Source organism: Cibotium barometz, chromosome 31, assembly GCF_041138505.1.
Source record: "Cibotium barometz isolate CiBa-2024 chromosome 31, ASM4113850v1, whole genome shotgun sequence".
Taxonomy (NCBI): Eukaryota; Viridiplantae; Streptophyta; class Polypodiopsida; order Cyatheales; family Cibotiaceae; genus Cibotium; species Cibotium barometz.
The window spans coordinates 11,239,826-11,256,048 of record NC_141076.1 but is presented as its reverse complement, the minus strand read 5'-3'; the positions used below and the strand labels follow the sequence as shown (position 1 = coordinate 11,256,048).

Genomic DNA, 16,223 nt, shown 5'->3' with positions numbered 1-16,223 from the left:
CATCTTAGGCGCCGCCTTGTAGAGCTCGCTGCTGCGATCGAAATGCTTTAGTCGGATCTGAATTCCGAGCTCATTTGCTCACCGTATGAGCAAAAGAATATGGCGCACGAACCCTCGCTTGAGCCAAAAATCCCTTACTAAAGTCTACGCAAATGGGGGGGGGGGATTGTGAGATGTCCTTAAGCCCAAAGGCAAAAACGTGGAGAGGGCTGGGAGGGGTGGCTGTAAGCTCTCTGTAAGTCTATTCACACGGGGGGGGGAGAAGAGTTAAGGACACTGGCCCATGGGAAGAGGAGGATGGAGGAAAATTGGCTTATCTGAAAAGAGCCAAATGAGGGGGTGTGAGAGGGGTGGCTGCAAGGGCGGCTGTACTTGCAGCAAGTACGCTACGGCGGTACAACAGGGCATATGCTACACAGAAGTGCGTGGCGACTGAGGAGCACCCCGGGGGTTTATATAGCTGAGGGGTGAGGGTACGGGCGCTGCGCAAAGCAGGGACGAAAGAACGGTGTACCTTCAAAGGCTATGGATCAGTGGCCTGCATGGGTCTACGGGAAAGGTACGGTGTCGGTTGTCTGTGAAAGGAGTGGTACGCATGTACCTTATCCGGTCTGGGTGTCCACCTACTAAGGGTGCGCGTGGACCATACAGTGGGCGGCCGTCCTTTGGTTCTTGGGCGGCCATTGTACGGGCGCCCTAGTAAGTGTGTATGGACCAAATTTTGGGGCGGGGTACCCAAATTTGGGACGCCCGCCTCGATTTGCGTGCCGGACTGCCCCGGGGGGCGAAATTTTTTTTTGTCCGGGAGGTTCTCCTGGTCGCAGGGGTTCAGACCGTTCGTCAATCGGATGTGCGGTCGTGCATTAATTAAGGTTTAAAGGTCGCCGTTTTTTAACTAAAATGATTAAAATTAGCGTATAGGCTTGATCCGGTGTCCGTTTTGGATGCTGTAAAATTCTATATTAGGGTAAAATCGCACGCAGATTCTAAATTTGGGCTCAGAATTTAAGATTCTAAGTAGAAATGACTCAAATAATAAAATCATTGATATTTATACCATAAAAACTCATAATTACATGGACATTTCTTTATTAGTGAAGATGGGTACGTTACATCCTTCCCCCCTTAAAGAAATCGAGATGTCCTCATCTCGTCATGAATTGGGGATAATACTTTAAGAGTGTAGCTTCATCTTCCCAAGTTGCATCCTCTTCAGGGTAATCTTTCCACTGAACTAGATGTTCTACAAGAGTTCTATTTCGGAGTTGCCTTTCCCTAGAATCTATGATGCTACTGGGCTGTAATTCAAGGACTCCTTGAGTAGGGATTACAACTTGTTCATCATCAAGAATATGATCGAGACTGGGGACATATGGTTTCAATAAACTTACATGAAATACATTATGGACTTTGATATGGGCTGGGAGTTGGAGTTTATAGGCACTTTTACCTAGACATTTGATAACTGGATAAGGACCACAATACCTAGGGCTGAGCTTCTTATATTTCCCAAGTGATAGAGAACTTCGTTTGGGTCGCACTCGTAGAAGAACTTTGTCTCCTTCCTTGAAGATCCTTTCAGACCTCTTGTTGTCAGCATAATGCTTTTGTCGATCTTGGGCAGCTTTAATATCCTTTTGGATAGCCTTGGTTTGTTCCTCCATCTCTTCGAGCATTTTCCTGGATGCCTCCACTCTTATGGTCGGATCAGAGAAATTTAGAGGAGACAAGCATTCTTGCCCATAGAGTGCCTTGAATGGTGACATTCCTATGCTTTGATGATAAGATGCATTGTAGGCGAATTCTACCAGAGGAAGGTATTGAATCCACCTTCTGGGTTCCTGTCCACAGTATGCTCTGAGAATGTCTTCAATTACTTGATTGACTCTCTCAGTCTGGCCATCGGGGTCTCTGGATGATAAGCTGTGCTAAAGCAAAGTTGAGTCCCCAGAGCTTGAAATAAAGACTGCCAGAATTTTGAGGTGAAGTCAGAATCCCGATCACTTACTATCCTTTTTGGGAGACCATGAAGTTTGAGGACTTCCTTGATGAATATTCGAGCGACATCAGAAGCTTTGAAGGTCTTCTTTGCTGGTATAAGGTGAGCTACTTTGGTAAGTAAGTCCACTACTACTAGAATGGAGTCATATCCTCCTTGAACAGTGGGGAGACTTGTGACAAAATCCATACTAATGCATTCCCACTTCATTTGGGGAATATCTAACGGTTGAAGCTTTCCTGGCATCTTGACCCTTTCAGCCTTGATCCTTTGGCATGAGAGACACTGTTTCAAGTACCGAAGCACATCATTTTTCAAGCCTGTCCAATGAAAGCTCCTTCTTACCGCATTTAATGTTTTTGCATAACCTGGGTGTCCTGCAGAGCAGGGCTATCATGAGCTTCATGGAGGATTAGTTTCTTTAAAGCAGGATCCTTAGGGATACATAGCCTGTGATTGAAGTAGAGGCTTCCTTCATGAGTGGAGTATCCCTTGATTAGATTCTTCTCTTTCTCCGAATGTCCCCCTTCTTCTACTAACTTTATCATCCTCTGATAATCTGGGTCATGAGATGAGACTTCTTCCACCTTGACCAGTATGGGATTATTTGGCATTGAAATTGCATTCAAGAAAGATTTGCGGCTAAGTGCATCAGCTACCACATTATCTTTCCCAGGGCGGAATTTGATGTCGAAATCATATTCTTGTAGAATTTCAATCCATCTCCTTTGCCGCATGTTGAGGTTAGGCTGGGTGAAGATCCACTTTAGACTTTTGTGGTCAGTTACAAGCTGGAATTTGCCTCCCAAGAGATAATGTCTCCATAATTTGAGGCAATGAACAACTGCTAAGAGTTCCAAATCATGGGTGGCATAGTTTGCTTCATATTGCTTCAGCTTGCAGGAAGTATAAGCGACTGGTCTTCCTTCTTGGCCTAAGACACCACCAAGTGCTAGACTACTAGCATCGGTAACCACTTCAAATTCCTTGGAGAAATCAGGAAGCTTTAAGACTGGGGCAGAAGTAATAATGACTTTCAGCTGATCAAAGCTGTTTTGATGGATTGGCAGCCACACTATTTTGCAATCCTTCTTAAGAAGATCTGTCAAGGGTGTAGCTACCAAGGCATAATCTTTGATAAAAATCCTATACCAACCCGTGATTCCCAAGAATCCACGAACTTCACGAACTGATTTAGGGGGTGGCCATTCTAGAATATCCTTGACCTTGGCGGGGTCTACTGAGATGCCATCTTTGGAGACGATGAATCCAAGATACTCAATTTGATGAGTAAAGAAGGTACATTTGCTCTTCTTGGCATAGAGTTTGTGTCTGCGCAGCAATTGCAGAACTCTACGCACATGCTCCTCATGCTCTTCCATTGATTTGGAGTAGATTAGGATGTCATCAAAGAAAACAAGCACAAACTCATCCAAGTACGGGCGGAATATATCTTGCATTAGGCGGTTGAAGGTTGCAGGAGCATTGGTTAACCCGAATGACATTACAGTAAACTCATAGTGGCCATAACGGGTATTAAAGGGGTGGTTGCAAGATGAGGGTACTCACTTTCGTTCACTCTCTCCAAAATTGGGACATCCATCCATCTCGGGCGGAGTACCTCGATCGTGATAGTGCCGCCAATCAAAAGACGACACGTGGCTCCCGAGCCTAAATCGACATATCTCGATCGAGATGCCAACTAATGCCACGCTAGCAGGTCCGGCTTTCCAGGCGTCATCCATGTCACCAATACATGTCACCGCCACCACAATATCTCGATCGAGATATCTATGCCACTCGGATCCACATCAGGGCCACGCTGTATCCCCGTAGGCATATTTGACTAGCACATCTCCATCGTCCACGTATCTCGAACGAGAAATATACATCCAATCGCGACCATTCATTGTTCGAGGTAATCGGATACAATCTCCACCGTCCCCATATCTCGATCGAGATACTGCGTTCAAATCTCAGCCGTCCAAATATCTCGATCGTGATATAGAGATTCAATCTGCACCGTCCGAATATCTCGATCGAGATACGTAGATGCAATATCCACCGTCCAATTATCTCGATCGAGATAAGGAAACGCAATCTATACCGTCCATTCACGTACGCTGGAAGATGCGATCTCGGCCGTTTAAATATCTCGATCGAGGTATATAATGAATCTTGACCGTCGAGATACCTTTTCGTGGTAATGCCTCTAAATCGTGGCCGTCCAATTACCTCGATCGAGATATTAATATCAAATCTCAGCCGTCGATCCTTCCCCAACCCTAGAATTAGGTGTGTATCTTGGCCGTATGTTGCACTAACCCTAATATCCAGAGCGTTAATCTTGCAAACCCTAAATTGCATGATGTTACCGAACCTCGATCGAGGTTATAAAACCGGAAAACTTTTTTTTTTGGCTCATTTTCACAAGTCGTTTTCACTCCCTTGCTCTCTCTTGATTTGGATTAGTGTTAGTGAGCCCATTAGCTTTGTTTTTAGCTTCATTAGTGCTACTTAGCACTAAGCATTAGACCTTTCACATTAGACCTTTCACATTAGACCCTTCACATTGGACCCTTCACATTGGGCTTAGGTTTTAGCATGGAGGGCCACGAGGAGGGCCACGAGGAGGGCCGCTCATCTATTGCGGACCTCATCGCGGAGATAGACCGTGAGCTAGCGGCTATCCGTAGGAGTGCTAGAGACACTCCGTCTACATTACATATCGTGGCAGACTTGGAGGCGATGCTTGCGTCCCTTCGTAGCCTTCACGATATTGTTTATGTAGATGAGTGGATAGCCCACCATCGCGCTGCTCCGGTGTCACATGGCCTGACATATCGTCAGGTCTGTGATCTTGCTCCTATTAGGGATGGGGCTTTCCTAGATCTTTTCCTCGATAGTCGTGGGATGAGGCCCGGGGCGGGGAAGCCCCTCACTATTTCGCGGTGTTCGCATCCTCGTATGGCGGCACATATCTATAGTCGATATGTTGCCGCATATGGGAGGATGCCGAACAACCGCCAGATCCCCATATACTTCGCAAAGCAGTTATATGCGGAGTTTGTCTTAGGGGAGGAGGTCGATTACACCAGCCATCGTCCGGGTGGTGGTGCTGGCCGAGGCCGTCTCCAGGACCAGGGTAGGCGGCCTCCACCAGCACTTCGTGTAGCACCTGCCGCCACAGATCCTTCCTTTGTGCCATTGTCGACAGTAGAGGCTCTTGGCACGCAGGTCGGCATTGACGTACGGAGTACCACGGAGAGCATCCAGCACGTGGTGCGCCTATTCTCACGAGCTATACCGACGACAGATGTGGAGGTATTTACATATAGATTACGTCTTAAGTTTTTTTGGTCATTTATCTTCATGTTTATATGTACTTTTCTATATTTTTACATGAGCAGCATGGTTGATTGTGTCACGCAGGTTCCCACACCTGCCACTCAGAGGCTCACTCAGGAGTTGGTAGAGGCGAGAGCGGAGATAGACCGCCTCCGAGCTGCATTACAGATGGCAGAGGCAGCTACTGCAGAGGCACAGCATCTAAGAGAGTCCGACATCCAGCAGGTAGGTTTCTCTTGCACGTTTAAGTTACAAATTTCTTTAAGTAATACCTAATGAGAGACTAACCAAATATTTTAATGCTTTACTTTTTTGCGTAGGCTCGGACCGAGGTAGAGAGCTCCAGAGCTGAGGCACAGCATCATCAGATCATGGAGCAGATTGCCCAGCACAGGGCAGAGCAGCTGATGCTGCATGTTCGAGAGTATCGTAGATCATCCGATGTGACAGTGCCTTACCTACCGTTATATCCACGGCCTATCACAGAGGTTTTTCGACGACCTCTCCCTCAGGATGCACCTCCCTTCCTACGGGATGCGTGCTGCTGTTTATGCATCGAGGACATTGACAGTACAGGAGGATATGCCCTAGGATGTGGACATATTTTCCACTTGTCTTGCATCACCCAGGAGCTCGTCCGGTTCTCAGCATGCCCATCCTGCCGTGCACGCGTCGACTTAGCGACGTACAGGGTATTGGGCATCGATGATCTTCACCCAGGCCTTGTACGAGTAGATGCCAGGACTGGGAGGCCTGTCGACTTTACATCAGCTATGGACTTGGGACTCGACGCCTTCGACGATAGAGCCCAGGAGCATGAGGTGCCTCCTGAGATAGAGTGGAGCTCACATGAGTTCGACGCTTACCAGAGAGTGCTACATGAGAGCCAGGTGACAGCATTTGAGCGCGTGGGTGGTGCTGGCCCTAGTGGCACAGCGGGTGATGGTGCTAGCAGCAGTGCTGCTTCTCATGAGCAGCGTGTCCTTACAGCAGAGGAGCTTACACGAGCAGAGTGGCAGACACGCACCATTGCAGATTATAGATTTTGGGTGTACAGACAGAGGCGTCTTGCATTAGCACAACGCAGAGAGAGAGAGAGGGCCATAGCAGCTTTTGGGACTCGTGAGCTCCCGAGTATACCGGCACCAGCTCACGATCCTTCCTTTGAGGCAGACCTCCCCGCAGACATTCGACGACCCCCGCAGCTGGCACAGCCGCCTCGACGTGCACAGCAGCCTCGACGCGCACGTCGACCGGCAGTTAGAGATGACGATTTTGATTGGGTTGCTGTTGATAGTGACTAAACTCAGACTAGCTGGGTTAGCTCACTTACATTGTACTTAGATTTTTGGGCAGTGACTAACCTCAGGCTAGCTGGGGTAGCTCATTTTCATTCTGATGTACTTATTTGATGTTTATATCATTATGAGTTTTCTCATTATTGAGTATCATTACATTTTAGTTGATGTTCTTGATTTTATTATATTTCTTAACACTTTTGCTATCATATTGTTTGTTGAAAATCTCCATGCCATCGTACCCAAACATGCTCCGATGGGGACCAAACTTTGCAAGCATGTGGGGGTGGGCCCCCCCCACATGCTTGCAAAGTTTGGTCCCCATCGGAGCATGTTTGGGTTGGCAATGGGCGCCCAGTGTGGTTTTTTCAAGTCTCTTGGTGCTTAAGAGGCCATGGAAAATCCGGGCCTTCCCCATACCATCGTACCCAAACATGCTCCGATGGGGACCAAACTTTGCAAGCGTGTGGGGGTGGGCCCCCCCCACATGCTTGCAAAGTTTGGTCCCCATCGGAGCATGTTTGGATTGGCAATGGGCGCCCAGTGCGGGTTTTTCAAGTATCTTGGTGCTTAAGAGGCCATGGAAAATCTGGGCCTTCCCCATACCGTCGTACCCAAACATGCTCCGATGGGGACCAAACTTTGCAAGCATGTGGGGGTGGGCCCCCCCCACATGCTTGCAAAGTTTGGTCCCCATCGGAGCATGTTTGGATTGGCAATGGGCGCCCAGTGCGGGTTTTTCAAGTCTCTTGGTGCTTAAGAGGCCATGGAAAATCCGGGCCTTCCCCATACCATCGTACCCAAACATGCTCCGATGGGGACCAAACTTTGCAAGCATGTGGGGGTGGGCCCCCCCCACACGCTTGCAAAGTTTGGTCCCCATCGGAGCATGTTTGGGTTGGCAATCGGCGCCCAGTGCGGGTTTTTCAAGTCTCTTGGTGCTTAAGAGGCCATGGAAAATCCGGGCCTTCCCCATACCATCGTACCCAAACATGCTCCGATGGGGACCAAACTTTGCAAGCGTGTGGGGGTGGGCCCCCCCCACATGCTTGCAAAGTTTGGTCCCCATCGGAGCATGTTTGGGTTGGCAATGGGCGCCCAGTGCGGTTTTTTCAAGTCTCTTGGTGCTTAAGAGGCCATGGAAAATCCGGGCCTTCCCCATACCATCGTACCCAAACATGCTCCGATGGGGACCAAACTTTGCAAGCGTGTGGGGGTGGGCCCCCCCCACATGCTTGCAAAGTTTGGTCCGCATCGGAGCATGTTTGGGTTGGCAATGGGCGCCCAGTGCGGTTTTTTCAAGTCTCTTGGTGCTTAAGAGGCCATGGAAAATCCGGGCCTTCCCCATACCATCGTACCCAAACATGCTCCGATGGGGACCAAACTTTGCAAGCGTGTGGGGGTGGGCCCCCCCCACATGCTTGCAAAGTTTGGTCCCCATCGGAGCATGTTTGGGTTGGCAATGGGCGCCCAGTGCGGTTTTTTCAAGTCTCTTGGTGCTTAAGAGGCCATGGAAAATCCGGGCCTTCCCCATACCATCGTACCCAAACATGCTCCGATGGGGACCAAACTTTGCAAGCGTGTGGGGGTGGGCCCCCCCCACATGCTTGCAAAGTTTGGTCCGCATCGGAGCATGTTTGGGTTGGCAATGGGCGCCCAGTGCGGTTTTTTCAAGTCTCTTGGTGCTTAAGAGGCCATGGAAAATCCGGGCCTTCCCCATACCATCGTACCCAAACATGCTCCGATGGGGACCAAACTTTGCAAGCGTGTGGGGGTGGGCCCCCCCCACATGCTTGCAAAGTTTGGTCCCCATCGGAGCATGTTTGGGTTGGCAATCGGCGCCCAGTGCGGTTTTTTCAAGTCTCTTGGTGCTTAAGAGGCCATGGAAAATCCGGGCCTTCCCCATACCATCGTACCCAAACATGCTCCGATGGGGACCAAACTTTGCAAGCGTGTGGGGGTGGGCCCCCCCCACATGCTTGCAAAGTTTGGTCCGCATCGGAGCATGTTTGGGTTGGCAATGGGCGCCCAGTGCGGTTTTTTCAAGTCTCTTGGTGCTTAAGAGGCCATGGAAAATCCGGGCCTTCCCCATACCATCGTACCCAAACATGCTCCGATGGGGACCAAACTTTGCAAGCGTGTGGGGGTGGGCCCCCCCCACACGCTTGCAAAGTTTGGTCCCCATCGGAGCATGTTTGGGTTGGCAATCGGCGCCCAGTGCGGTTTTTTCAAGTCTCTTGGTGCTTAAGAGGCCATGGAAAATCCGGGCCTTCCCCATACCATCGTACCCAAACATGCTCCGATGGGGACCAAACTTTGCAAGCATGTGGGGGTGGGCCCCCCCCACACGCTTGCAAAGTTTGGTCCCCATCGGAGCATGTTTGGGTTGGCAATCGGCGCCCAGTGCGGGTTTTTCAAGTCTCTTGGTGCTTAAGAGGCCATGGAAAATCCGGGCCTTCCCCATACCATCGTACCCAAACATGCTCCGATGGGGACCAAACTTTGCAAGCGTGTGGGGGTGGGCCACCCCCACACGCTTGCAAAGTTTGGTCCCCATCGGAGCATGTTTGGATTGGCAATGGGCGCCCAGTGCGGGTTTTTCAAGTCTCTTGGTGCTTAAGAGGCCATGGAAAATCCGGGCCTTCCCCATACCATCGTACCCAAACATGCTCCGATGGGGACCAAACTTTGCAAGCGTGTGGGGGTGGGCCCCCCCCACATTCTTGCAAAGTTTGGTCCCCATCGGAGCATGTTTGGGTACGATGGTATGGGGAAGGCCCGGATTTTCCATGGCCTCTTAAGCACCAAGAGACTTGAAAAACCCGCACTGGGCGCCCATTGCCAACCCAAACATGCTCCGATGGGGACCAAACTTTGCAAGCATGTGGGGGGGGCCCACCCCCACACGCTTGCAAAGTTTGGTCCCCATCGGAGCATGTTTGGGTACGATGGTATGGGGAAGGCCCGGATTTTCCATGGCCTCTTAAGCACCAAGAGACTTGAAAAACCCGCACTGGGCGCCCATTGCCAATCCAAACATGCTCCGATGGGGACCAAACTTTGCAAGCGTGTGGGGGTGGGCCCCCCCCACATGGAGATTTTCAACAAACAATATGATAGCCAAAGTGTTAAAAAATATAATAAAATCAAGAACATCAACTAAAATGTAATGATACTCAATAATGAGAAAACTCATAATGATATAAACATCAAATAAGTACATCATAATGAAAATGAGCTACCCCAGCTAGTCTGAGGTTAGTCACTGCCCAAAAATCTAAGTACAATGTAAGTGAGCTAACCCAGCTAGTCTGAGTTTAGTCACTATCAAGATAGAGATCTAGTCAGCAGCACCCTCTCTAGCTCTCAACTGCTCTAGAATGCTCTCATGGTCATCCACTCGAAGCCGAAAACGAGGGTGAGAACTGTGTTTTCGGCTCTGTACTCGAACAAGAGTGAGCCTGGTAGCAACCACTAGATGAGAGAACTGAAATGCCTCTAACTCCCACTTCCACTGCTGGAACTCAAGACTCCCCCGATGAAGTCGAATCTGCTGGTAGAACCGGCCTGCCACAATCATGCTATGGGCGTCATAAGAAAACCCATGATCATCCACTGTATCCTGGTCAAGCATGCACTTTGGCCTAGTGCAACTCATCAGATAGTAGTCTACTCCCTCGCTGTTTCCCTCACTGGCAATAACAGCAAATACATCACCCTCCTGTAGCAAATCTGTCAGGTCATCATAACTGACCATGAACGCAGGACCTGTGTGCTCAACAGACACCACTGGATGTGAAGGATGCTCGGGGGAGAGGAATGTCTGTATCCATGCATCTGCCCATCCTCTCGAGGCACAATGTGACCAATCGCCATCCATACATGCTCCACAGAAGCATGCAAACCGTCGTGTGTAAATCGTGGGGGCCGCCATGCACGTGCTCCTGATGGAATGTAAGCCCAAGGTGCCAGGTACTGTGTCACAATCATGGGAGGCTCTGCGGTCAATCGTGCCACCATCCACATGCCAAAAAAATCTCCTGACAATCCGAGCATCACGTCTGGGGTACGATGATGCTGCACTCCCACACAAATGTTGGGAGCACCACTCGACTACGTGGCCCGCATCTCTGAACCGCTGAGCATCCTGTCGCAGCTGATGACGCCTCAAGGCACGTTTCACACACGCGCCTGCACCATCATGCTCACCCTTCCCGTGACCAGTCTCAAAGAATGACCAAATCACTGGGATACTAGACTGCACATGCCACCTATAAATCCATAAAAGATAGTCTTAGTTATTGTTTTCTTTAAGATGTTCTAGTGAATTTAGTTTAATTGAAAATGTAAGAAAGCCATAAGTACAACCTGTAGAGCCAATAGAATTGACGTGATGACTTGAACTGTGCGCCACAACCATCCGACCAAACCCATCGCTGGACATGTCTGATCCCACAATCTCCTAAAAAATCGTCATGGAGACGAAAGCAGTGTTGCACAAAATGTGCATCATGTGAACGATCATCACTGATATAGAAATGATACTCTCGAATAATGACACGGGTCTCGGGGGTACTCGCTATCCCATCTACATGAGCCTCTGCATGTCGATAGCTAATGTGGACCAAAATAGCAACCTGGTGAGGGAAGCAATACATACGTTTAGGACACAAAAAATCAATTAAGTAATGAAGCTCAAACATAAAACAAATAGTACAAAATATAACCATTACCTGCTCTGAGAAGTAATACTCAGATTGTATCTCCTGAAAAGGTGTGAAAGTGTAGTTCTCTGCAAAATCAATCACAGAGACGACCACACCAATAGGAAACTCTGCTAGGCATGCTCGGAACTGACGATCCTGCCACTTGGCACAATGACTGTGCCGTATGTAGGGGTAGATCTGCTCCCTAAATGTGGCTGTGAAGTGACAACGTGGTGTATGTTTGTCCACGAGCTGCAACTTCCTGGACTGTCCACCACTCTGGAGCTGGTGTGTCACATACTCATAACGTTGCCATGCCACTATCTCTTGGTCACTTGCATCAAGATCTACCATCTGTAGATGTGCAAGTGAACCACATGATGTGCAATTGCTCTCCACACAAGGCATCCTATGGAACTGGGCATCCTCCGTGCGTGCACACAAAAGAGAGTGGATGAAATCACGTGGACTACGAGGCAACTCTCTATGCCCACTAAGAGAACGGAACACATCATAAAAAAGATTGAACTCAACATGGTAGCGACAACAACATGTGTCACGCTGACGTGAGTACCTCACAAACCAAGGCTTACACCCCTCAAATGACCTTTGCCCAATTTTAAGCTCTGGATACGAAGCTACAAACTGAGAATACAACTCAGTTTGGGACATTTCAAGAAAGCAAGCACCGTGCTCAATGAACACTCCTCTTGTCACTCTCTTACGCAAAGCTTTCTTGAAAACTGGCGATGCACGACAATTCTCCTCCCAAAAACTTTCTATCAAGGTTCTAGTGGTTTCATCTAGTAGGCGATCATGCCTAGCTACACGACCACTACTCGCCCACATAGCACCAACCTCATTGGCATCTAAACTTTGTCGCCTAATAGACCCAACTCTAAGTGCGTGTGGTGCTATGGAAAGGATGCGAGATGTGGCACTAACCTTACCCTTCATTTGGGAGCTACTTATGGCTGCCACAATAGCCCGTCGAGCAGCCAAAGCGTCCGCAGAGTTCCTCTTCTTGTTAACTATATAGGAATGACGAACACTTTGTAGCACCGCCATGCCAGCTCTCCTCTCTCTTCGACCTCCAATGTCGGAAAGCGCCCTGCAGTTGGCCATGTTGGGCAGATCAATCAAAGCATCAAGCACACATGCCTGTGATGAAGATGTGAGGTCTTTGAAATAGGATTGGAAGATTGCATGGGCACGACGATGTGCCCCTGACTTTGATAGTTCTTTCCTATCCACACGAAGGGCGCCCAAAGGAGGGGGGGTGGGTTCTTGTAGAAGAGAGGACTCAAGAAGGGCGGGTTCATGTGGATTATCTAAACTAAGGGGTAGTGGGGGGGAAGAGGGCGAAGGGAAAGGAAGTGGAAGAGGAGGAGCAAGGCTTGGATCATCGCCAACGGAAGGTGTTGCTCGTTGACGTGCTCTCCACTCTCTCTTTCTCTCACGAGCTACCCTTCTCCTCTCCTCCTCTTGAACTTGGTGGATGGGGGGGAGTCTAGTCCTATCACGTTTCCGACTCCTACGGCTTTGAGAACCCATTCTCAAGGAAGCTAAGAGAGAAAATATTATAAGGGCTCAATGATGGGATAGTACTACAGATAAGTGTGGGATAGTACTAGAGATGTGTGATTATATAGGAAAAATAGGTTATCCACTTCAAATCTCACTGGATTTCCTATCTAAGATTGATTGGATAACTAAGATAAACATAAAGATATTTAAAGATAAACTATTATCCACTTAAAAATTAATATTATTTATAATATTTATTAACAAGTCTAAATATTTATCATTACCAGATATATAAATATATATAAATATATCTTTAAAGAAATCTTTTATTTTATAATTATATAACTGCTTTTTTTAAATAAAGTATTTTTTTCATATTTTATTCAAAGGTTTATTCTACATAAAAAATTTTCAAGAAATATAAAAATAAAAAATTTATTTTTTTAAAATTAATAATATGATCTTTAATAATATTTTTATTGATCTAATCCCAAAATATAATCCTTTTAAATTAGTGATTTTAAATTCTTTTATTTAATAAGTTACATATATTTTATTATTTAAATTTCTATATTCTATTTCTCTAAATTACTAAATTAACTTTTCCAAAAATATGTTTTTGAAAAAAGAGGGGAGGTGGGAAGGAGATGCCACGTGTCACAAGCGTGCATGACACGTGGCATTCTCTTGACATGTGGCACTATTATGGTTGATGTGGCAATTCCATGATGTGGCATGCCATGTCACCATGTGCGAGGTGGCATGCAAAGGTGGCAAGATGATGTGGCATTAATGATGACTAGGATGATGAGGTGGGGAGTCAACTAGGTTGACCATGTTGACATGGAAGGTGGAGGTGGCAAGCTGAGGTGGCAAGCTGCTTATGTGGATCCTCTCGATGCTCACGTGGACATAAAGTGGCATGCATGTATAAGGTTTGGGCCTACCCAAGCCTCACACATGGAATGAAACCTAAGCTGTGAAGTTTACCAAGCCTAGATTTCCAAACCTAACTAGGATTGGTTTTAGACTTGAAAAGGGGAGAGTGGACACAATATGGGAATTTTCACTTGGGAGGATTGAAAATGGACCTTCCCATACTCAAATCAAGCCAAATTTTTTTTGATAAATTCATGGCAACAAGAGTATTGATCCCATGAGTTTTTAGATTGAAAGATTCAATATTTAATTTTCTAGAATTAAATTACTATTGATTTAATGGGCCTCTAGCAGTCATAATAAATTTTCCAAAGTAAATCTACAAAAATCAAACCGTTAGATTTGTAATTTTATCTTATACCCACATTATACTAATCTTTCCCAATCTAATCATCACTAGATCCATACAATTTGAGCATTTTAAATGGTAGATGTGGTGGGAGGATAAAATAGTATGTTTTTTAACAATTCTAATATCTTTTAAATAATATAGAAAATAGTAAAACACATCAAAAATTACTCGATAAATCAAGTTAAGCTCTATGTTATTTGTATTTGTGAAATGCAAAGTGGGAACATCGTATGAGTAATAATGTAAAAGTTATAGGCAATTTACTCACATTCACTATACCTGTCTAAACCTAGGACAGGGCCTGTATACAAACTTGGTTCCCAAAGAAAAGGGGATTTGCAATTATTGGATATTCGATCAGATTATAGTTTTAGGTGCCCAACTTTGCATATGATGTTTCATTAGAAGACCTTGAAGTGAAACTCCTTGGCTAACTATGAGAGATTGGCTATTCTTCTTGAAAAAATGCCTGTTTTTCAGCTAAAGCCAAGGGCGCCCACGCCATGAAACTAGATAACCTCATCTTGCAACCACCCAAAGGCTGTTTTGGGTATATCTGCTTCCTTGACTTTGATCTGATAGTAACCAGACCTCAAATCTATTTTTGAGAAGACTTTGGCCCCATGAAGCCTGTCAAGAAGTTCATCGATGCGAGGGATAGGATACTTATTCTTGACAGTGACTTGATTTAGCCCTCGATAATCTATGCAGAGGCGGAGAGTCCCGTCCTTCTTTTTTTGGAAAAGAACAGGTGCTCCCCACGGAGAGCTACTGGGGCGTACAAACCCTTGTTCAATGAGTTGGGAAAGTTGCTCCTTAAGTTCAATGGCTTCAGGAAGGGACATTTTATAGGGAGTTTTTGAGACGGGTTGAGCTCCAGGGATCACCTCGATTTCATGGTCGACTTCTCGAGGAGGCAGTAACCCTGTAAGCTCGTCAGGGAAGATGTCAGAGAATTCTTGGAGCCAAGAGGGTTCTGTCTCCATACTAGGTTCAATGACTTTGTTGAGTTTGACTAAGAAAACTTGCTGACCCTTACGTGTCCCCTTGAGAAGATGTTTTGCCTTGACTACCCTAGACTTAGGTTTTCCTGTGGTTCCCTGAACAGATATTACTTGGCCATGCTCATTTTCAAAAGTGATACTCCCCTGGTTACAATGAATGCTAGCTTTGTTTGCAATTAACCAATCCATCCCAAGGATTCCATCATAAATTCCTAGTGGCAAGACTCTAAAGTGACCATGAGTTTGCTCATTACCCAGCTCAAAATCAAGGTTTCCTATAGAGTGGCGAGATACTACTTCTTTCCCACTGGCTAACTCTACAATCATTTTTCTAGCTATTTTTTGACTCAAGTTTAATTTTTGCAAGCACCTAGGAGAAAGGAATGAATGGGTACTGCCACAATCAATCAAAAGCTGAAATGGCTTACCGTGATGAGTGGCGGGGGCTTGGATTACACCAAATTGTTTATTCGGACCTTGGTGTTCTACCGCCGCATGGACGGTGGCGCGCTCTTCTTCAGCCGTTTCCAAGGTCGGTTCTTCACTTATAACACAGGCAGTTCTAGCAACTGTTCCTCCACGGCCTCTGCCACGGCCACTGCCTCTTGCACCTCTTGCACCTTGGTGGGTAGGGGTTCCACGGCCTTGATTTCCTCTGTTACCTTGGGGAAATGATGTTACCATCTTGGGACAGTTTGCTCTAAAGTGTCCCGGCTCATTGCACTCAAAACACAGAGGGCCTTCTCTGGAAGAAGCAGCATACGAGCGGGGGGCAAAAGAGTTGCCTTGTCGCCCTCTGTTGTAGTAGGGAAAATTCTGTTGAGGTTTCTTGTAGGGTTGATCTCTAAGGTTTGCCTCAGGGTAAGATCTCTTTTGATTCTTCAGTTTGTTAGCCTTCATTTCTTTCACAAGGAACTTAGCTCATATGAGAGCATCCTGTAATGTGCTTGGCCTCATTGCTTCAAGGCGGGAATCTAGGGGTTCATTTAGCCCTTGGCAGAAACGAGCCACTTGCTGGGAAGTAGTCATAGCTGGGGCATACTTTCGAAG

At 46.9% G+C, this 16,223-nt stretch overlaps 1 protein-coding gene across 1 annotated transcript in view; it reads left to right on the top strand.

Annotated features, from left to right (window-relative positions):
* The first annotated feature begins 4,011 nt into the window (after positions 1–4,011).
* LOC147620514 (uncharacterized) overlaps positions 4,012–16,223 on the top strand; it is a 38,029-nt gene continuing 25,817 nt past the window's right edge. Inside the window, exons 1-2 of the mRNA XM_086825326.1 lie at positions 4,012–5,323; positions 5,432–5,572. Of these exons, the coding sequence (XP_086681452.1) occupies positions 4,604–5,323; positions 5,432–5,572 (861 nt within the window). The 5' untranslated portion in view covers positions 4,012–4,603. The remainder of the gene's footprint in view (positions 5,324–5,431; positions 5,573–16,223) is intronic.